General features: G+C 40.3%; 3 protein-coding genes across 3 annotated transcripts; all 3 read left to right on the top strand.

Annotated features, from left to right (window-relative positions):
- Window positions 1-5,361: 5,361 nt before the first annotated feature.
- On the top strand, window positions 5,362-7,187 carry mrps14 (mitochondrial ribosomal protein S14). The gene is made up of 3 exons (XM_086272280.1): window positions 5,362-5,519; window positions 6,490-6,654; window positions 6,810-7,187. Exons 1-3 carry the CDS (start codon window positions 5,403-5,405, stop codon window positions 6,990-6,992), a joined length of 465 nt encoding a protein of 154 aa, XP_086128406.1. The 5' UTR covers window positions 5,362-5,402; the 3' UTR covers window positions 6,993-7,187.
- Window positions 7,188-8,819: 1,632 nt separating this feature from the next.
- Window positions 8,820-12,830, top strand: cacybp (calcyclin binding protein). The gene is made up of 6 exons (XM_086272279.1): window positions 8,820-8,978; window positions 9,879-10,089; window positions 10,222-10,318; window positions 10,410-10,509; window positions 11,499-11,593; window positions 11,766-12,830. The coding sequence occupies exons 1-6, from the start codon at window positions 8,961-8,963 to the stop codon at window positions 11,926-11,928; spliced, it is 684 nt and encodes a 227-aa protein (XP_086128405.1). The 5' UTR covers window positions 8,820-8,960; the 3' UTR covers window positions 11,929-12,830.
- A 1,946-nt stretch (window positions 12,831-14,776) lies between these two features.
- plk3 (polo-like kinase 3 (Drosophila)) lies at window positions 14,777-23,344 on the top strand. The gene is made up of 15 exons (XM_086272268.1): window positions 14,777-15,137; window positions 16,144-16,251; window positions 16,379-16,495; window positions 16,763-16,892; window positions 17,013-17,100; window positions 17,608-17,703; window positions 17,906-18,101; window positions 18,313-18,439; window positions 18,581-18,696; window positions 19,834-19,954; window positions 20,063-20,146; window positions 20,460-20,622; window positions 20,787-20,916; window positions 21,079-21,189; window positions 21,305-23,344. Exons 1-15 carry the CDS (start codon window positions 14,919-14,921, stop codon window positions 21,500-21,502), a joined length of 2,004 nt encoding a protein of 667 aa, XP_086128394.1. The 5' UTR covers window positions 14,777-14,918; the 3' UTR covers window positions 21,503-23,344.
- Window positions 23,345-23,635: the final 291 nt, after the last annotated feature.

The following is a 23,635-nucleotide window of genomic DNA, read 5'->3' on the forward strand; positions in this document are numbered from 1 at the left end:
ACGGGCTGTGTATGAATAATGTTCACAAGACATGTTGACACAGGTCAAATGTGGGAAAACCAATCCAGTAAGAAGAAAAATGACACTTTGTTTATTGCCTACAAGCTTTGGAAATATCATTCTGATCAGACGTGCGGACACAGTCGTTTCTACCCAGGAATCTGATGTGGATCCAGAGTGTTTTTCTCTGCATCTATTTTACATCAGATATTTGGGTAGGAAAGCTTAGAGATGCTGGCAGCAAACATGCCACTTCCACCATCCCCTGAAAACCGTGTTATGTCTGAATCAAACACACCGTAAAAAAACACACGCACACAGAAAATATACAGACGTACTACTCCTGTCACATTTTCATCTGCATGTGGTACGTAGTGAATGAGCCTCATGTTTGATCAGCCAAGAGATCCTTGTTTGTTTTAATCATCTTGTTTAGGGTTAGATGAAAGAATGCATAAACCACTAGAGGAGAAGGTATCTTTGATGAATACCAGGAAGGTTAGCTGGTTGCTCGTGGCTGTCTGGTATGTATTAGTAGACTTTTCCTATGGCTTGAATGTGTCTCCCTGGAACTTAAGGACTTTATAAAGACTTTAGATGTAGTGCTAAAGCATGCAATTAATCAGAGGTGTGGACTCGAGTCACATGACTTGGACTCGAGTCAGACTCGAGTCATTAATTTTATGACTTTAGACTTGACTTGGACTTTTACACAAATGACTTGGGACTTGAATTGGACTTGAACCGGTTTACTTGAAAAGACTTGATATTTTACCCCAAATATAAAATTTAACATGCATATTATATAGAGATTGAAAATGTGACATCATTCACGGGTAGAACCGCAAAGGATTCTGGGAACTCGTGGCAAGAGGTACTAGCGCACGCAGGCTTTCAATTAAAATCAGTTATACAGCGATAAAAAGAAACACAAAAATGTCAAGAAGCTGTTGTATTATTAACTGCAATAGCCGGTCGCATGACAGCCACGGGAAGCCGACGGGTAAAGAGATCGGTTGTTATCGGATTACGTCGTTGAAGAGAAATTGTTCGAGCCATGTTTCCGAAGTGACAAAGACGCGACGGGTGGCCTGGATCGCAGCCATTCAAAGATCAAATATAACGTCCCAGAACACTCCAGCTCACAGGTTAGTCTGCTCCAAGCATTTACACAAAGGTCAGTCTGCTGTTGTAGTTAACATAATTGGTGATATAGGTTACAAGCAAGTCTGGCGCTGAACAGAAATGGTCGCGCTATGCTCCTTTGTTTATTGTGCATAAATAGTGAATTGTCCTGACACAATATTGCGTTTCGCTTATGTTATTATGGTACATTGACAAAAACATATACTTTTATTCACAGGATAAAACAGGTTTTTTGTATCACTAATTGCCCAGTACGATTACAGCATACAGTATTATTGTCACTGCTACATTTCTGTGATGCTACCAGAAATTATTTCCACTACTAATTAATTACCGTTGAGCTCAAAGGTCCTATTAATAAACGGTTAAGGAATGTGTATTTATGACAACAATTTGTGAGACTGGTAAACTTATGATACGTACGATGGTCTTTCGTTCTACACGGTGCATTTCAAGGTCCTGCACCCATCCGTCGGTAAACTGTACCTGGGCTTGTTGCAGTGACCTGAAGTTACTAAACTTCATGAGTGTATGCACTCACTCCAAGAACCGTATGATTATAAATATGCATATAAATATGCTACGATGAGATAGCTGACTTCATCTAACTAGCAAATGTTTTCAAGGCTACGTTGGTGATGCAGTTTTTTTTTTAAATGATATTTTAAAAAAATATATCATTTATTTATGTATGATATTTTTGTCATGCGATTTCAAAGCCGGTCCTACAACCGCATCCAAGAATAACATGCAGCGTATCTCAGAACTGTCGGTGAAAATTATTCTTGGAGCTAGGTTTAATTGAGCTGCATTTTAAAGAGGTGCAATTTCACAATTTGTGTATATTTTCTAAGTTCACTATTTTGTCATGTGTTGAGAAAAACACAGATTAAAAAAATTACATGGTCTAATATTTACATTTAGCATAACTGCAACATGCTTTTTTTCGGGGTTTTTTTAAAGACTCGAAAGGACTTGAAATTCAAAGTTTCAGACTTGTGACTTGACTCGGACTTTTACACCAGTGACTTGAGACTCGACTCTGACTTGCCTGACATTACTTGAGACTTGACTTGAGACTTGAGGATAAAGACTTGAGACTTACTTGAGACTTGCAAAACAATGACTTGGTCCCACCTCTGCAATTAATTATAGCTGTTGCAAGTACGTCGCTACTTTAAAGATGTTGTTTTGCTTGGAGTAGTTCAGAACCAAGCCCAACACCCACATCATCTTGAGTACATAGAGACCCTTTGATGGTGGTTTAGCCTTTTGTGTAACCCTCTGGTGTAACCCGTGATCCGAGCTGCTGCTTGGTTACATCACGTCATGGGTGTTGACTGAGTTCACCGCTGCACCATTATTTTTACTCATTAGGCCACCTCGGTGAGCAATTGCAACTTCTCTCAGTTACATCTCAGTTTCATATCGCCTGATTTTGTGTCCAAATTACCCCAGTCTTAGCTGTGATCTGACCTTAGATCTGCGGATCTTCTGTAAAGCGCACTGGTGCACCAGGGTGACACCAGCGCAAGACACCTTGAAATTGCATCACTTCCCTAAAGCCAGCGGGCAAGAAACACTATATCATTGATCTAATTTAAATTATCTGCTGGCACGTTGGACATTTGTCACCGGTGACCCCTATCACACTGCTGTTATACAGCAACACAGTACCTCCCACTCTTTACTCTGTCAGTGCAGCTGCAGAGCTGTTCGTCCCAAGTCATTTAGAATAGATTCGCTGCTTGAGAAATAATGATGACAAAGGATGTTGCCAGCTTAAATTAAAGTTCGATTTGCATGCGTTAATCTGTAACACCACCTGTTCTCGTTGTTTTCATATGTTAGGTCGATTGCTTTGAATGAGACTGACCAGCATTGCCCCCCATAAGCTCTCTAAACTATAACTACTTTATATTACCTGTGCTATATTTGAATGATGACCCTTTATCATTAAAAGAGTACCTTACTCTTATCTTGTCAAATTGTTTAAGGACTGATTAAGGAATATTTTTAACTTCCTCTCTCCATCACAAACGTTTATTCCTAATTGCAACGGGTCACCTTTTCAACTCTGCTCAGGAAAGTAAAAGAAATCACTGACAGAAAAATTCTGCCTTCGTCATGATGATCTTGGAACAGCCGTGTCGGGAAGTTTTGAACTACGGGCCAAAACTAACTCGGAGCCAAAAAGCAGTTTAAGTATGATAAACTGGTGCTGTCAAATGAAAAAGCTGTGTTTTCGCAAATTTCAAAAACATTTCTCCTGGTTGACAAACCATATAATTTTGCAATTACAGTGATTCATAAAGAGTTGTTCCCGCTAACCCAGAAAATGAAAGACAGCCGAATATTTTGACATCCATTACAAAAAAAGTTAAGGTAATTTCTTGGTACATTAATACGCTTGGTGCTGTGACAGGTTTACAAATACCATTATCTGTACGCAGTAATGTGCTTACTTTTTGAGTCATTTATTATTTAAGTCAGTGCTTAGATCCCTATACCAATTTTCCAGCCTGGTTCATAACAATGCTTTTTATAGAGGAAGCACTGCCTGGAGTTTGTCATGTGTTAATATTTATCCAAAAACGCATCTCCTCCAGGCTGCAGAGTACTGAGGAACTGTTTAAGAAAGTAACCCATTCTGCTTATATGCTTTTTTTTATCTATTAAAGACAGCACCCTGCTGAGACATATGTTGAAAGAAGAAGAGCACACTGTTTAATATATGTGCTTCCTTAAAACACAAGGGTTTCATTGTTAGAAGTGCTGGGGAAGCAGAGATGACTCTGTGCTTCAGAAGATTTAAGACACAAGGTTTAGATTCAGCTGGAACAGGGGCCCTGGTCATGGTGGGTGGTGAGAGAGAGAGTATGACCTTATCATGAAAGGACTACATTGCCACCTACTGGTGGTCAAATGGTACTACACGTGACTAAAAATTCAAGTAAATTCAGATTGTTACAGCATGTTCTCAAAGGGGATTATCAGTTACTTGAGACTCAAAGCAAAACTAATCACAGCAGGTTCAGCACTGATGAAGTAAATGTAATAACAAATGTAATGCTGCTGCAAAAATCTAATATTAACTTCACCATAATTAGCACTTAGTGTTTCTTCTTCACTCACCTCTTTTCACTCTATATGTGTTTATACACAAATCTGCATTTAATTAATGGTTATCATTCATCTCTGGCTCACTTCTCCAGAGTGTCATTTGTCCTATCTTCCTCCCCCAGCCGGTCACAGCAGATGTCTGCCCCTTCCTGAGCCTGGTTGTGCCACGGTTTCTTCCAGTTAAAAGGGTTTTTTTCCCCTCCCTACTGCCACCAAGCCCTTACTCATAGGGTGTTACTTAATTGTTGGGGTTTTCTCTCTGTTACTGTAGGGCAGGGATGTCCAACTCCAGTCCTCGAGAGCTACTGTCCTGCAGCTTTTAGATGCATCCCTACTCCAACACAGCTGGATCAAATGGTTGGATTACCTCTTCAGCATGCCATCAAGTTTTCAGGCCTGATAATAAGCTATTTATTTGATTCAGGAAGAAGGATGTGTTTAAAAGCTGCAGGGCCGTAGCTCTCGAGGACTGGAGTTGGACACCCCTGCTGTAAGGTCTCAACCTTACAAAATAAACTGCCTTGAGCATCAGTTATTTGAATAATATTTGTTTATTATACTGTGATTTACACTGTGGACAGAGTAAAAGTGAGAAAAAATATATTTTTGAGACAAAAAAATGTAAGAATAATGCGAGAAAAGCTTGCAAACAATTTTTCTTTTCTTTTTTTTTAAAGAAAGGGAGCAATATCACTTAAGTGTTCATGGTTAGGTTGAAGAGAATGTTTGGGATCAATAACTCATAAGAAATGTTGAAATCCCATTATCAACGGGACTGGTTGGGAGGTGTCTGTAGAAGCTGTCTACAAAGATAAATCATGAAAAACAAAATACATGTTTCAATGCTCACAATCGCTGAACACTCACATAGCGATTTAAACAGAAATCAGCTTGTAGTATATGTGAACTTCCTTGCAGTTTAAGATAGAAAAGTGAGGCGAAGTCTGTCTTTGATTGGAAAAAAAAGACACAATTTTCCTATTTTTCCCTCTTACGAGTTTTTTCTCATAAATTTGTCACGCTTTACTTGTAAATGTGTCGCGTTTTCGCTCATAAATTTGACATTTTTTTAGACACTGTACGTCTCATTTTATCTGGTCACACTCCAGGTCGATAGGTGGCGGTAAAGTTGAATGTTTTTTCTTTCAACCTCCGGTGGTTTCGCGCAAGTCAAATCCAATATGGCGGTTAACAGACTAACATGTTTGGGGTTAAATGCCCTTTATTCCACCGTCTGCGTCCCAAAACAGGTAAAGCATTTACGGTAATCTTGCATGTATTAGCTGAGGTTGTGTTTTCATTCAGACTCAATCTATTATCTCTGACTTTCGGTCGATAAATGTAACATTGGCTGTTTTATTGATGTAACTAGCGTTCTGACGTTAGCTTCGCGGCTACTAAGCCTGCTATGTGTCAAACCTGGCTCAGTATGGTTCTTTGAAGGGTTTAACAGGACATGATACATGTCCTCTTATAATACATGAAAATTATAAGAGGACAGGTAGTATATGCTCAGTTCCCGTGCTTGTTCTAGCAAGAAAGGTTGAGTGATTAACTTCTTTTTACTGCTATGGCTATGGCTTCTAATGATCTTGAAAGCAAGATATTTAAGCTGAATAAAATGATGACTTTGTTAGCATTAATTGTGGCCCGTTATCCCTCAAGAGCAACCGATTTCTTTTACAGCTGAGCGCTCGTTATATGGATAAAATTATTCCCTGTTTAGTTTTACTTGAACCTGCAAAGTGAGCCTTTTGTTAACACGATCTGTGTGGAATATGCAAGCGTCATAGGAAGGCAAGTTTTCAATGGATCATCAGAAGTTGCATGTAATAGTTTTATGTCCGAATCACCAGGGTCTCTCCCCCTCTGTTATTTCGGAAGCGTACGAAGGAGGTTTCATTTATTTTTTTGGCTCACATCTGTGTGTCTGTTGTCTTGGGCACCTGATGCTCTAATTCGGGCAAACTTGATTTCTGTCATAGAACTGAAACTGCTAACATCAGGTCAGATGCTGTATTTTCAAGTGAAAGCTTGTCCAAATGGCACACGGCAGTGCAGATGAGCCGAAATAATCAGCTTTTGATTTAGACTGCTCTGGCTTGTCTGAAAATTGTTAGGGCCTAAAGGTGGTTCAGACAGTTAGAGCTACAGTGTGTGTAATTGAGTACAGAGGCAGACTAAATACTTGTTCACTAACTGAAGGAGCACTGTTTGCAGGCATTGAGGAGCTGCTGGGGGGCGGTGGAGCAGGTGAGAAGTTACTATGTTGACTGGAGGATGCTGAGGGATGTCAAGAGGAGGCAGATGGCCTTTGACTATGCTGATGAGAGGTTACGAATTAACGCACTGAGGAAGAACACCATCCTACCCAAAGAGCTTCAGGTATACACTGAAGAAGGACGTCTAAGTCATATGTGTATTAATAAATAACTCAGCAATGGTAATGATTGAACTGTTACAGAATGAATCCTTGAAAAGACATTAGTACAGAGTGAAGTACTAATGTCTGTTTACTTATTTATTCATTTTTTTTGCAGGAGATAGCAGACAAAGAGATTTCAGCACTACCCAGAGACAGCTGCCCCGTGAGGATACGTAACAGGTGTGTGATGACTTCCCGACCACGAGGAGTGAAGCGGAGGTGGCGTCTTAGCCGTATTGTCTTTCGTCATCTAGCTGACCACAATCAGATGTCTGGGATTCTGAGAGCAAGGTGGTGATGAGGTCTCACTGGACATTTTGAAAAACAAGATTTTTCAGTGGTTATCAATAGACAGCTACATTTGATTACTTGTGTAAATTATGTTTTCCTTGGTCAGTAAGGTGCTGTTGCTTCCTTATTAGCCTTCTTAATATAAAAAATGAGAAAGTTGATATGAGTACTGATAAATAAATGAATATTGTTGTACATTACAGTTTTGTGAGTGTCTTGGTTTATTATAAAATGTTATGTGTAATATAAAAGTTTTATAAAAGTTTAGCACCTTCTACTGTCACAGGAAAAGAAGTAAGTTATTTTTTAAGGTAATGGCTGCCCTAAAATGAGATGTAATTCATAGGCAAGAAAGCCCACATTTTCCTTTCACTTACTTTCTTTTCATTTATTCTGTATGTAATATATAACTGGTCTTTTATGTAGTTGAAAAGTATCTAAGATGTAACAAATACCAAACGTGTGGAACGTTTGCTTCAAAGCAGGATGGATCCTTGCTTTCATTTGGTTAGCACCACATTCTGGTCTTACCATAAAATGTTCCAACAGAAATGAGATTAATCAGACCAGGCAACAATCTTCCTTCCAATCTTCTTCCAATTTTGGTGAGCCTGTGTGAATTGTGGCCTCAGTTTCCTGTTCTTAGGTGACGAGTGGCACTCAATGTCTTTCTGCTGCTGTTGTTTTGATATGTTGTGTGTTGTGGAAAAAAATCAGTGGAGTATGAAAAGAAACTGGTTTTCTGAGATTTATTTTATTTAATTTTTTTGTGTCCTCTCCGGCACTGTAGCAGAATTATTTTCTGAAGGCCAAGAAAAATGCCCACCAGATTTATTTTCCCAAGTAGACCATTACGGCTTTTGCTATACTGGTCCACTTGATTGTCATATTTTATTCAACCTTCATAATTATTATTATTATTGTTCTTGTTGTTGTTATTAATTAATTTTTCATTTTGAGTTATTATAATCAGAACAGACAGGACCAGGGGATGGGAAAGAGAAAGAAAGAGAGGTTGGGAAGAGAATTAACAGAAGGAGAGGGAAAGATAAATAGAGAAGAGGGATAGAGAGAGAAAAGATGATGAAAATCTGCGTGATCACCTGCTGAGAGAAAAAGAAGACAACACAGTAGGGAAACCACAGCAACAACCAACATAAGCATCAGTAACAGTAAATAATAGTGAATGTTGCTAAGCAGCATACAGTACTAATAATTCATGATACGTTTAGAGGCAGCAGCCAACCAAGATGGTGTGTGTCTGTGAGTACCTGCTTGTACACCTGTGTGTGTGTGTGAGTGCACTTATGTTCATGTTTTTAATAGAGGTTATATCATTCAAAACACAAATTTTCCTCTATGTTATCCATTCAGAGATGCTGCTTCTGCTTTTTCTACCATGATTGTAATGAGTGACTATTTGAGTTAATGTTGCCTTCCTATCAGCTCAGAGCAGTCCCAGTAGACTCAGACAAAAGTCACTTAAATCAACTTTCTTCCCTGTTTTTGTGCTCAGTTTGATCTTCACCACATCTGCTTGTCTAAATGCACTGAGTTGTTGCCATGATTAGTTATTTGCATTAATGAGCAGATAAAGGATCGAGTGGCCAATGTGCGTATATATAATGCAATTAAATAGAATGTGTCTCTTAAAGTGGTGCAAGTTTGTTGAAAGCCAGCAAACTGTAACATTCATTTGATTTTACATTAAAAGGTTCAGTAAAAAAGTTGAAATTACCTTAAAACGGTTCATTTAATTCATGTCATGCTCTACATACAAGGACACTTTGCTGTTTAGCAATGATTAAACTTCAGTACAGTAGGTGGCGGTAGCACACCTGTAATCGGCCTTGCAAATTGCCAAATGAAGAAGACGGAAGAGCTTTGGAAAGAAGCGCCGCTGGAAAGTAGTCTGAGAGCAGTGAAGAAGAACCGCAACGGCATTTCATAGTGTAGCTGATACTGATAAGCCTGAATGGATTTAACCGAACAGGTGAGCAGAATCGTTTCATTCAGTTTAGTGTTCAGCAAAACTGTATCTTTTAAGGTTTAGCTGCGGTAGCTGGATTTACATAGATACAGTGAAATTAGTGCAATGCTTGCTAACGTCAGTCCTATCAACCCGTTGCGAGCAGCTGCGTGATGCCTGATAAAAAAAAAATTATTATTTTTTTCTCCAGGGTAACGTTACAGTTGTAAACTAAAACAAAACGCCTGTCTGGCAAATACGATTACAGTCGGTAGTCGTGCGTGGCGGTGGGTGCCAGTAGCTCGCGGCCCAACTTAGCTGTTAGCTTTTAGTGGACTACCAGAACATTCTAGCAACATCATTCAGTGTAAAACAACTACTGCGCTGCTAAACAAATCAGTACGGTAGTTACTCGGTGTCTCTGTTAGCTGTCTGGAGATGTTACTAGACCCACTCATGTACAGTATCATTAAGCACTTTTACATTTGAATTATACATACATACATACATATTACAATACATCTGTAAAGGATCTCTCAAGACATGAATAACTGTAATATGTACAGGCTTCTAAGCTGTTTGGATGCCAGATAAATCGCAGACAAATGCATAGTTCCAACGTGTGTTGTGAGTTAGGTTAGACTACATTTAAATAAAGTAATATGACTTCGAGAGTTGATTGTGGGAAATGGGTTAGTGACTATATAATTATTGTAGAAGGCACTTTGTTCTTACTATTTATTAAGTTACAATAGAAATTTTTATTTAGAAATGAAATGTTAGTTTTTGCACATTTATTTACTTATATAGTTTTGTTTTTGTTTTTTTAATTAAACAAATGTTTGGTAGATGGATTCAAACCGACAGCACTGCTCTATTAGTGGATGTGCATGTCTCAGTGATTGTATTGTTCCCCTCATACAGATTAAACAGTTGGAGGAAGACTTGCAGGAGCTGGGGTCCCTCTTGGAGAAGGCAGAGAGGAAAAGAGTTCAGGATCTACTTAAACAGGAGCAGAAAAAGGTGGAGAAGGAGCTCGCAGCTAAACGACAACAAAAAGAACAACAGGCTAGGAAGGAGGCAGACCCATCTGCAGCCACTAAGGCAGCATACACTGTCAAGATTACCAGCTATGGTATGGGGCAGTTATCGAGTAGCACTATCAAACATTACTGAGAAAACCAAGCGGTTAAGATGCGTTCAAGAGCTGGGGAGGGGAAAAAACAGTATTTCAAAATTGTTCACATGTGTATCATCTTTTCTGCAGCATGGGACCAGTCAGATAAGTTTGTCAAAATTTATCTGGCATTGAAAGATGTGCACAAAATATCAGCAGAAAATGTGGAGGTCAAATTTACAGAACGGTGAGTTGATAATCAGCATAGTGTTCAGTTTGTTTATACATTCCTGTTCCCTTATCAGTGCACGTGAATTTGCCCCTTGTCTGTGTTGCAGGTCATTTTCTGTGCTGGTGAAGGATCTAGATGGCAAAAACCACGAAATGACAGTTCTGAACTTGTTGTATCCAATCAATGAACAGGACAGCTACAAAAAGGTAAACAAATCATCTGCTGCTTACTCAGCTTCTTCTCCTCAGCCCAGCGGCCATGAGATGTTTGTATTTCAGAAATCGGTTGCTGGCTTTGGGTCAAAAGTCTTTGTCATCTTAGATGAGTGGGTGTGCTTTAGGAAGCAGTGTTGCAATCTCTCTCAGCAGACTATCCCCATATTTCACAAAACTGTGTAGGTCTCTGATATTGCAGGCCAGTAATCGACCAAATACTTGCAGTATATACTTCTTCTCTCTCTCCTTCTCTCACAGCTAAAACATCAGTTTGCATGAAGCTGTGCATAATGCAGGTTTCCTCTGCTGTCTGTCAAGAGGGTAATGCTTGACAGGCAGCCACTCCGTGCTACTCAAAAGCTCTGTGGCAGGACAAATCAAAGTTTTTATTTTTTAAGATTGCCTTTGCATATTCTGCAACAGTTCTAAGCCATGTTACCTCCTGCAGCCATCACACTAAATCTCTTTTAAACCAGAGAAAAATGTTAGATGGTTGTAATGTAAGCTTGCTGCTTGATGAAGAGTAATGGGAAAAAAAAATAAAATCATGTACGCATCAATATAGCTAAGAAAGCAGGTGAAAAGGTACCTTGTGCATCATTTTAAATAGATGCATTTATTTGTATTTATTTTAAGATTTCAGGAAATATTAGTCATTTTGCAGAGAAAAACTGGAGTAGTGATTCTTAGTGATTGACCTGTTTGTCAGAGAAAAGTAAGCATCAATGAAAAGCCAAATAAAGTAAAACATTTAAAGTTAAAACAAAATTATGTGTGGCCACTAGGGGGCAGAAGACACCCTATTTTTAAGCTTGTAGCAATGAGTTTAAATATACTGCATTAACTTATTAAGGTGGCTATTGTGATTATACGTAAACCTTGTTAAATGCAGTGTCAGTGTTCCTGTCACTTTTCGTCTTTGATTTGAGCTGCCAGTCTGTTGTCCACACTCTGAAACTGTCTTTTGCTCTCTGCAACAGATAAAAACAGACATGGTCTTGGTCATGTGCAAGAAGCAGTCAACAAAGAAGTGGGACTGTCTAACGGCGGTGGAAAAGCAGTCTAAAGAGAAAGAGTGAGTTAGAAATGTGCTTATTGATTTTAGTTTGTGAAATAAAGTGCAGCAACAGTGCTGTGTCTCAAGCCACTGTGATTGCAGTGCAGTGATTGGGTGCACACATACTACATGAGAGCAATCCAAAGAATTATTTGCACCATTAAAGTATTTTCCTGCCGCCTTTCTACAGAAAACCCAGCCTTGACGATAATGCTGACCCCGGCGAGGGCCTGATGAATGTGTTGAAAAAGATTTATGCAGAGGGAGACGACGAGATGAAGAGAACAATCAACAAAGCTTGGACAGAGTCCCAAGAAAAGAAATTAAGAGGAGAGGAGATGATGGACTATTAAATATTGCCACTTTTCCACAGCAGGACCAAATGAGAGCTCCAAAGGTTGAAGCAGGCATGACTTAATTATTCAAAGTAAAGTCTACATACACCGCTCATAAATAATTTGTCTAAAGTAATGTCTAAGCTCGGGATGGCCTCAATTTGGCCCTGCTTTGAAAACCAGGCTGCTGGTGTTCTTAGTGATGGGCTACAACTCATCTGTCACTCAAGCAAAAGGATGGAGTCCATCACGTGATGACCTGAAGACTGCAAGAACGCACACATTTCATCACAGCTGACGTTAAGAGTCCAACCTGTGGGTAGAAAGCAGGGAAAATGTTGTCTGCTTCCCCACTTACATACATTCCCCTATGTGTTTTGTGAAGTCGCACTTAAAGAGTTAAAGGACCACTGCTCAGTCATTTCACAGCTGTTTTTGTTGTCCTGGCTTGTTTCAATAAAATGTCTTGTTGTGGTTTAAATTGGACCAGGGTAAATGTAATTGTTCATTTTCCATGGTAGTTGAAAATCAGTACAGATTAACTTGGCAAATATTTCTTTTCTTTCTTTCTTTTTTGTCAGCTATAAATTTGCCAAAGTTCTCTTACTTATGAAGTAAACCTGAGGATAGTTTTCTTTCTTTTTTTTAATCTTTACATCAGCTGTATGATTTTGTAAATCCACAAATAAGTCACGTAGCATACAAAGACAGTAAACTATCTTGTGTCAGCCTAGTGTAATACTGTACTGCATGCAGGTATGTTTAAAACTACATTTTCCACAATCCTTTTTTTAAGTTACATATTCTGAAATACTTGATGTGACTGATTTTTGCAGATTTTTTTTCCGACATTGTGAAAAATGTATGTTTTCACTGTTGCTGGTTGTTCTCTGCTCTCATAAATACAGCTGTTGAACTCAGTTTTTCCATCTGTCTTTCAAGCTTAAAATTAGATTTAAAAGTTATTAAGCATTTTATTGCCATTTATATCCACTGGCTGACGTTTTCAGCTAGCCTTCTCAGTTAATATTTCACGGAGTCGTATCTTAGATGTGTTATGAAATTACAAGATGTGATTTGCCTCATGCAGAAGTAATTGTCCTGGAGACATGGATGGGTTGTGTAAAATATGCATATACTGGCCACTATTAAATGCATGGTTATTAACTGCTCGATAACGTGCATATCTAATTACCCACTTGTTTGGCAGCATCTCCATTCAGATATGTAGGCATCGGGTCAAGACCACCTGCTGAAGTTCAAACTAAGCATCAGAACAGGGAAGAAAGGTGATTAAAGTGACTTTTGATATGGTATGGTGTTTGAGGTGACAATAATTTTAAAATATTATGATCGAGGCAGAAAAGCGTCTGTGAACGGCCGTCTTTGAAGCAGCAGCAGAAGACCACACTTACTGCTGCTCCTTTTCGCTAAGAACAGGAAGGTGTAGCTACAGCTCACACCGACTCACCAAAAATGGATAACAGATTGCCTCCTATTGTGCATCCTTTTATGACCCAGTGGACACGTCTTCCAAGGGCTGATTCCTACAGGATAATGCACCATATCTCCAATGGAATCCACAGTCTAAAGCACCTTTGAGATCTGGTGGATCAGGACATTTATATCTGAAGAATGTTTCCAGCACCTTGTTGAATCTGTGCCATGAAGAATTAAGACCATTCTGAAGGCAAAGGGGGTCCAAGCCTTTACTAGCAAGGTGTGGTGATATTACCGTAAGCATGGTCAAGCCATTCTGAAATTCTAGTGTCACAGAGTTGCGTTACTCCCTCGGGTGTCTCATCTACTCTCCAGATAAAGATGCACAGTATCAACATTATGAAGAAGCTGCTGGGCTGTCCTTGAGGCCCATCATGGTCAAAATAAAGAGCACCAAACAGAGGGTGACCTCTCTATCAGGCATCAGGCTTTCTTCAGGCCTTCACCAACAGCTATGGTCCAGAATTGGAATTAATAGTAGGCCCACTTTTTATTCCAGGTCTTTATTACTGTATTTGCACAGTCAACACTGGACAAAACTGCCAAATATTAAGGGCGAAGGCCACTTTGCAAATGCTGTTAGAGCAGGCTTTTCTTTTCTTTAGTTTCTTTTACCTTTTTAAAAAATAAGAAAGCACATTAGCTTTATAACTGACCACTACTGTGTCACTAGAGAAATATTTTTCATAAGTCATTTATACTGCACATTCAAGTCCTCTCAGACCTGAGCTTGAGAGCTTCACGTTTTGACCACCAGGTGGCAGCCGTATTCAGGACTTTCTCCGGGGGGACTGCACACAAGGGAAATCTAAGCCAGGATTTTACTGTGGGAGCCTTGAAAGTTTTGGATTTTTTTTTTAGTAGAATAACACTTTTTTTTCTTTGTAAGAATATGGTCACATATAATATATATAATCTGTGGAGCCCTAACAACTGATTCATACATTTATTTGCAGAATGGAAATGATATGTTCCAGCCCCATCTTATATCTAATGAAATACTTTCCTAGTAAAAGGTTTTTCCTGCGTTTAAGTCTTGTTCTTCTTAACAAAGTCTCCTTTAAATTACAAAAGTCTAAAAACTTTCTTTTCTCCTTACATGCTTACTTAACTCTTTTCATAAAGTGGCTTTTTGTATATAAAGGGTTAAAACACTGTCCGGGTCACTGGCCTCCCAGCAGTCTCAGAGACTTGAGCCAAAACCAAGCGACTCTTTTTTTTATCAGCTCTTTCATTCATATTTCCTCTCAAAAAATCCACATCAATTTTTGATTGAGTTTCTGTCTGAGCAAATCATCTGGAGTTTCTCCACCAGTGCACCGCCCACGACTCCGTGACGTCGGTGCCACTATATAGCCAGGGTTCGCCTTTCGTCCACACCAGTTGGATAAAATTGAAAGAGACGGACGTACCGTGAAGACGCACTTGGCACTTTTACGGGAAAAAAGAAGAAATATTTAAGCGAGACGGAGACACGTACGAGTCGATCGTTTATTCCGCTGTGATAAATGAGTACCGGCTGTTTCACCGCGGCTCAGCGGATTTCGTGCCACACCATGAATGCGGATTTATTTAAGCCTGCTCCGGAGCGTGGTGGACCCCAACAGACTTCTGCCCCGGCGAAAAACAGCAGGAATAAACACGATCAACCCAAACCGGAGCTGGCTCAGGTTGTGACGGATCTCAAGACGGGGAGGTCCTACATTAAAGGGAAGCTTTTGGGAAAGGTACGCGCATTTCATACATTTTTCTTCGCCCCTTTTCTCCTTTTCCATGTGTCTGTGCGTCGCTGCGTCGGTTTTGACTGAGGAGGCAGATGGATCTAGAATCTGAATTAATTAGCCGCAGTTTGGGGCTGGTTTTATTTCCCCCCCTTTCCTTTTTTGTTTTCTTTCTGTTTAAAATCACTATGAGCCATGTTCCAGGTGTGCTTGTGATGTGATGCGGGAATAGAGAATGACCTCGTGGTGGATGTGACCAATACCCCCCCCCCCCCCGTTCTCCTCCTTGCTGTTCTCGTCAGTGCTGAATGAATCAGACGCAAGGTGTGCCCAGCTCCGGTGCGCACACATGCTTAGCCATAAAAAATAAATAATTAAAAAAAAATCTCCACCGATGATGAACGTTTACAGCCCCCTCTCGTATTTTAATGGCCTGCCGTTAAACCAAAGACTCGCTTGTCTGACCACAGCATAATTTCTGCCCCTCATGATGATGATGATGATGCATCAGCATCGCTTTTTGAAACAGTGTCTATGGAAGCGAGTTTATCAACGTGTTGCTGGTCGTATCGATGTGCTGCAGCCAGTTTTTTTTTTCCTTCCTCTGCCTGCCGCAGAGCTAGAAACGTCTCCGCCAGTTTCACGGTTAATGAATGCAGCAGCTCAGGCTGCCTCATCCTTCATGTACCCGAGCATGTGTAGTCTTGATCACATCCTGGAGAGAAGGGGAAAAAAATGTCTGTATAAGCGGCAGTAAACGCATCTGGGGGATGATGTTTTTCATCATATCTGCGCATACAAGCCAATAAAAGATGCCTGAGGCATCAGATGGATCGTTTTATGGTCATGACAATCATTTTTATGTCTTTAATCTTACCTCGATTATTGTTCCTGAAATTGTTTTGACTGCATCGCTACCTTTCCTCAGGTCAGACTTGCCTTGAGACTGAGTGTGTGGGTTTTAAACCTGCTGCTTGTGTAAATTGATCATTCTGTTTGTTTCCCCCCAAAGGGCGGCTTTGCTCGATGCTATGAGATGACAGACCTGTCCAACAACAAAATGTATGCAGTGAAGGTGATCCCACAGAGCAGGGTGTCCAAACCACACCAGAGAGACAAGGTACACGATCACCAATCTTTGTGTCTCCCGTGTCTTGTATAACTGGAAATCAATGTCTGGGTTGTTGTTTTTTCTTTTGGGACATTGAAACGTCTTCACCGATTGATGAGTTGTCATATGTTGACAGATTACGAACGAGATCGAGCTGCACAGAACGCTGTCACACAAGCATGTGGTGAAATTCTCCCACTATTTCGAGGACCAAGAAAACATCTACATCTTCCTCGAGCTGTGCAGTCGGAAGGTGAGACTTCAGAACTCTAGAACAGTCTGCGCTGCTTTGTGTTCTGCTTGCACTAACAGTATTTCTTGTATTACCCTACAGTGCTGCTTTGCACGCTATATTCAAAAGGGGTCTTGGCAGATTTTTACTGTTTTCCTAGTGAATGTTAAAAAAAAAAAAAAAAAGATTTCTTTTATGCAGCTGCAGGGATGCATGTGTGCTAGCAGTGTTTGTACAGTCCCACTCACTGATGCAGGGTTGACGGTTCACTCATTGCTCTCTCTGCAGTCCCTGGCACACATTTGGAAGGCGAGACACACACTCACAGAGCCTGAAGTGCGCTATTACCTCAGACAGATCATATCCGGCCTCAAGTACCTCCACAGCAGAGGAATCCTGCACAGGGATCTCAAACTAGGTACGTGACTGAAAATGCGGCTTAACGCATACACAAAGCATCCCAGGAATCTGTGACTTTGGACGAGCATGCGTGTCATCTGTGGAATGCTGACCAGACAAATGCTTTTGTCTCTTTCAGGGAACTTTTTCATCAATGAGAACATGGAGTTGCGGCTGGGAGACTTTGGCCTCGCTGCCAAGCTGGAGACAGTTGAACAAAGAAAAAAGTAAGTTAATTGCTTAAAATGTTTATCTGCTGGAGGATACCAATGAGCTTATTGGGGCCCATAGATCATGCGACTGTAATGATGATTGTTATAATGAAACAAAGCTCTCGAAGGTCTCTCCATATTACCTTTTTTTTTAAATTTTTTATGAGTATTTTTAGCCCCATCTCAGATGTATCTTTTAAAAATCTGACTTTTAATGCCCTATTTTAGCACAAGCACCCTCAACCTAAACCATTACATCAGTTACTAAGCATAATCTTCCTCCCACAACTTTCCTCCTGCAAGTACCTAACTAAACCGGTTTCCAACTGACAGTTGAAAGTACCGCTTAGAGCACAGTTTCAATTCCTGTTAGACAGCTTCCTGTGGAATACCAGAAGACTGAGAGTGACAGAAAAAATATTTCAAACATTACCTGTATGCCTGATGTTGAAACCAAACCAGTTTTAAATGTTTGAAGCATTACATCTTACCCATATATGGTTCTTGTTTTGTTTTTCTTAGAACAATCTGTGGGACTCCCAATTACTTGGCTCCTGAGGTGCTCAACAGACAGGGCCACGGCACAGAGTCTGACGTGTGGTCCCTCGGATGTGTCATGTGAGTCTTTTTACTTTAAGATGATTATAAGAACTATCCCGGTTTCATAGAGAGTGTGTTGGGGGGATTTTGACCTTGGCGTCACTTCGTCTCAGTTGGTCGGGAAAGTGGGGACTTTTTTTTTTTTTTTTTTTTTTTTTCTCTAAATCACTCACTCTTGTTTTTGAGCTGACTCACTGTTGCCTTGATTGCTCTCTCACAGGTACACACTGATGTGTGGAAACCCTCCTTTTGAGACGCTCGACTTGAAAGAGACGTACAAGTGTATTAAAGAAGTTCGCTACAACCTGCCCTCCACGCTTTCCCCTGCTGCTCAGAAACTCATCTCAGGCATCCTGCAGAAGAATCCCAGTGACAGACTCACGCTGGATCAGATCCTCAACCACGAATTCTTCAAAGTATGTTGACCTTCGGGAAATTTCTTGCCAGTGTTACGAAACACAGTTGTGACATTTTTTTCTCGAGGTGAAGGAGTGTGAAAATGTCAGTGCTTGATCTGTTATCTCAACTGAGAACAGAGTGGGCACGCTCCAACCTCTTCACTTTTTCTCACTGTTTTGTTTTTTTTTTTTTTTTTTTTTTAATGCATCACCTTTGCCTCTTTCTCAGGGTTTCACTCCTGACAAACTTCCCCCCAGCAGCTGTACAATGGTGCCAGAGCTACACCCTCCCAGCCCTGCCAAGAAATTCTTCACTAAAATGGCCAAAAGCCTATTTGGAAAGAAGAAAGCAAAAGGTGAGCAAGCAGCACGAGCGATGGGGGGGGGGTTAGTTTTTCAGATTTAGTTTTAAGAATATCCAAGAGCTGCTGTATTTATTTAAACAGTCCTGCCTTTAAACATATTTGTTGTGACTACAGTGTGTCGTGTTTTCACAGTGGAAAAAATTCCATGCGAGGACAAAGAGGACAAGGATATTTCCAAGCTGGTGTCGGGCATCGTTAAATGTTCCATCAACCGGCAGATCAGCTACAAAACAGTGGGAAACAACGAGGTACTTTTTTTCTCTCTCTCTCTTTCCTCTGTGAGAAACTTTTGACCTGGTTTACCTTAATTTGGGTAATTCCAGCCAGTTATGCACACAGTTCACATGCAATTACACCCGTTCTAAAGGCTTGGAGAAAACACAAAATGCATATTTTAATAGCATACAGCCTCCATTACATTTGAGAATTGCTTTCCATTAGCATGCTCATTTAAATAGTAAAAGTGCCCTAGAAAAAGGAACTGTTAAAGAAATGGGGTGGAAAAGATGTCTTAATTTTTAAAGATGCGTTGTTTTAAATTTGTTTTTCTTCAGAATAATGTAAGATGCATGACAAAAAAACTAGTTCAGACCAGAAGAAATGTAGCAGTCTGTTGGTGGTAGCTTTTGAAACTTGATAAGCTCTAGTAAGCTCATCTGGGTGTTTGTTCGGGTACTTTGTTATCAGAAGAATCTGAAGAAGCTGTTACTGCACACTTAGGGGTGGGGGGGGGGTAAATGTTCTCTGCTCAGTAACGACATGACGTATTTGTTTTAAAAAGACTGAACAGAACCTAGAGTATATGCCACAATTGCAGGATGCTCAGTTGGCCGATCCCCAATCAGGCTCGTCTAGTTTATTTATAGAGCCAAAAAGGAGCTACAGTTTTTGCTGTCATGCATGACTCTTCCTTTGTCTGTCTTAAGAAGCCTGTCCTGAGGAACCAGATTGTCATTAATAAGCGCAGATGAATATAGATTTGTACAAGTGTACTCTGAAAGTAGTGCTCATTTTAGCTTGTTTTCATGTTTGTCTGTTTGCGGCGGGAAAAAACAAACCTACTCGCGCACCACTTGTGGTAACATGACATTAGAAACTACGTGTCAAGCTTGCAGCATGCTTGCAACGTGTACAAAGGGAAACCGTGCAGCTGAAAGTAGTTCCCCCGCCTTGCAGTGGCAACGAGACGCACTGCATTTAGTCTAAGGTGTTGCAGAAATTGAATAAATGAGCTTCAGCGCTGACACAGCAAAAGTGTGCATGCAAGGATTAAAGGAGCTCATTCCCTTTATCTCTGGTTACCCTTTCGGGCATGTGACACACTGCTCTTTCACTTTGTTGCTCTTACTCATCATGTGCTAATCGCATGTTTCGTTGTTGCTCAGGTGACGTCTCCCACCGGTCAGCTGGTGAGCTCTGTGCCTCTGGAGCAGACTCCTGCTGAGGAGGAATCCAGAAAGTCCATTTCCCGGTCTTTTAAGGGCACCATGGCCAGCAGCACTGAACGTAAGTTTCTGGTTGTTATTTATGAACACACATTTGGTGTTTGTTGTGGTGGCTGATTGCAATCAGGGTTTCTAATTTTTGCTCGTTTTGGTTGGTTTTTCCCTTCAGCGTGTGAGGATGTGCTGACCCCTGCAGCTGTTGCCGACTCTGCCCTGAAAGTTCTCACAAACTGCCTGGCCACCATGCCTGCAGGTATGTTTATGCATAAGATTGTAGCTCAGCCATTATTTTTTTGTTGTCCTTGTGGGATTACTTGAGTGGACCAAAGAGGAATAAAATCAAGCAAAATGTCCTTCTGCTGTTTGCCGCAATTACAAAATGCAACAGAATCATTAAATTTAACTAGCTGGATATTTTCCTTGAATCCTCAGAATTTCTGCTGACTCATTCTGCTTATTTGAGACACATCATATGTGTTAAGAGAAACATAATGTTTTGACTTTTTGAATTAAAATTATTTCACTAATCCTCATATTTATTTATTTTTATTTATCTTTTTCTTCAGCCAATAGGAATCCACCCTGCCTGTCCAGTCCGCAGTCCTTCCTGTGGGTGACTAAATGGGTTGACTACTCCAACAAATATGGCTTTGGCTACCAGCTCTCAAACCAAAACGTAGGCGTGCTCTTCAATGAGGGAACACATCTCAGTCTTTGTGACCAGCGCAAGTAAGTACTTTAAAATCAACTGATTAAGATGTCATGTCAACATTTACAGTGCTTAGAGCTTATTGTCAGTTGCTTAGTGACTAGGCTCAATGGTGTAAATGGAAAAGATGTCAAGTTCATCTTCCAATTTTTTTTAAACTTCCCCCCCCCCTTCTTCCAAACAGGACTGTCCACTACTGCTTGACCAACAACAAACACTTCAGCTTCCCTTCAAACTCTCTACCTGAGCAGCTGCGCAACCAGAAACAAATAGTTGAACTAATGGCTAACTACATGGAGGAGAACCTAATGGAGGTAGGAAAGCACCTATTAGTTTTCAGCCATTACTTAGAGTGACTGACTTGCATTTAATGACAACTGTAAGCCAGGATTTGTGCCTTCATAAACCTGTTAAAGGGCACTTAAAGAGATTATGACCTCATGCAAATGAAACTAAATAATTTCTGTCCTCCTCAGGGTGGAGATCTTCATTGTCAGGAACATGTCTCAGCTCCTCCTCCTCTGCTCCTCCAGTGGGTGAAGACTGACCATGCTCTTGTCATGCTCTTCAATAATGATACTCTACAGGTTTGTATAATTAAATTAATAAAACCAGTCATGGGACACTGAGTCTACATAACTACTTTTTCAAAGCAGCTGGATTATAATTCTCCTTTTCTTTTCTTTTTTTTTTTTTTTTTAGGTTAACTTCTACACAGACCACACCAAAATCATCCTGTGCAAGTCTTCTGACGACGCCTACCTGCTCACCTATATCAGTCGGGAACGTGCCTCGTGCACGTACCTCCTCAGCATGTTGAATGAAATGGGCTGCACATCTGAGCTACGGCACCGCCTTAGATATGTGGTCCAGCTTCTCCAGCACCACACTGATGCCTGAGAGCACAGCTCAGTGCCTCCCAGGCTACCCGAGTGACAGATGCCTTAGAGGCAACCTGACTGGTTGATACAGTTTCTCAAGGCATAGCCAAGCAAGGCAATGTGTTCATATGCGTGACGGATGAAAAGGATGCTCAACGTCTCTGAGCAATATTCTTGTCTGGCTTAGTGCCTAGGCAGCTGATTTATCAAACTGACTGATTTTGATAAATGTCAAGCAGTCAGGGAGTTGCCCAAAGCAGCATCTGCCTCAAGGTGTTGTGCCTATCCAGCTAAGCCTCAAAGGTATCCACCTGGAAGCTATTGATACCTAAAATAAAGACTCATACATGGCCTGAAATGATGGATCCCTCATCGGCAGATTCCTACAAAACAAAAAAAGACAAAAAAAACAAAACAAAAAACCCCACCCAGTTATCCTCCCTCACTCAAACGCACTGCTTCTTGTCTTGGGCCTTTCAAATCCGCCAACCCTACAGCTTTCAGCCTCCCCTGATAGCCCATCACCCAGGCATGGTATCTTAAACATTTCTCAACACTAAAATTGTCCCTTTTGCTCAGAATGGAGATAATCCTGCAGCAGAAATGCTCAGATTTCCAAAAGTATTTTAGCAGCAAGGTCTTTTACACCGTTCTCTTGCACTCCAACTGATCTTTCAGCAAAGAAGCTTTGTGAAGAGGTATGGTTTGACTAGAGAGAAAGACCCCCCCTAAACCCTCAATTGGTTCATTGTCTTTTTTTTTTTTCTTTTTTTTTTTTGTGGTACCATGGTGTACACTTGTTTGTTTTCAAATTTGTTTTAAAAAATGGAAAGAGCCAGCTATAGGATCACACTACAATCTTGACCTCACATGCACAAATATGCCTGGCCTTATTTGATGATGGTGATGCTTAAGTTTGGGAGTCATTGCTTCTTCTGCTCCAACATCATTTTTTTTTTTTTCTTTTAAATTGCAACCAAATTTCACTGATGTGGTGCATAACAAACTACTGGGGCTGCAGGAGTAAACACAATTTTGCACTTTCTTTTTTTTTTTTTCCCTTCTGTAAATTCATCAGGCGTATAAAGCCTTTTACCACTTGTTAGCTTTTTTTTTATTTGCTTTTATCTAGATACCAAAAAGCATTTCAACTTTTCTGTTTGTTTTTAAAAAGGGAAAAAAAACGATTCAACTTTTTAAAATTCACACACAGTAGGTGAATGTGCGCTCCACACGTGCTGGGAAGCTGAACTGTTGGTTGGATAATGGGGTGGGGGAAAGGGGGGTAAAAGTGCCTTTCTGAGGGATGCCCGTTTAGTGCAATAACAGCCCTTTGTGAATGTCAAGCTGGCTACAAACAAGATTGAGATGGGTTTTACAGGTGGGATTTACTTTTGGACTTTGCACCAAGTTTAAAAGTAAGTCCAATAGCACTACACTCTCACTACCTGGTATAAGCTTTTAGAACAACTGTTAGAAGTATATATTCCAATAATATCTACTAAGGGGGAAAAAATGAAAACATTGTACTCTGTCGTACTGTACTGTACTGTAATCCTGATCGGTTTACATTGCTTTCTTGACCCAGAGTTGTATCCTAAAAACTGTGACCTGGAATGCAAGTATTATGTACATGTGTTTTCAGAAAACTCAACATTGTGAAAGCCATCTGCCAATTCAGAAGAGTCTTTATTTTTTTGGCACATAATGTCGTGTTTATTTATTTTTTATTTATACATAGTTTTTTATTTATTGTGCAAATGTTCCGGTCTTGACACAAGTAAACGTTCAATTCCGATCACTTTTTTTGTAATGTATTTTGGGGGAAAAATGGGACAAAAATAAAGTTTATTGAAAATGACTTCAGTTTATTGTTGCGTTTTTATATTGACAGTGCACTAAAGTTGAGAAATGTATGGGTTTTGTTGAAACGAATGGCATTTTTAACGAATGACTCATGTAGCAGTCATTACCAAACGCACACCTTTAATAATAATGGATTACATTTATATAGCGCTTTTCGAGACCCTCAAAGCGCTTTACAATTCCACTATTCATTCACTCTCACATTCACACACTGGTGGAGGCAGATACAGTTGTAGCCACAGCTGCCCTGGGGCAGACTGACAGAAGCGAGGTTGCCACATCGGGC

Source organism: Aulonocara sp. 'chitande type north' Nkhata Bay, linkage group LG18 (genome assembly GCF_057382095.1).
Source record: "Aulonocara sp. 'chitande type north' Nkhata Bay isolate Kocher_YH1m ecotype deep benthic linkage group LG18, A_spYH_male_GT1.1, whole genome shotgun sequence".
NCBI classification, from domain to species: Eukaryota; Metazoa; Chordata; class Actinopteri; order Cichliformes; family Cichlidae; genus Aulonocara; species Aulonocara sp. 'chitande type north' Nkhata Bay.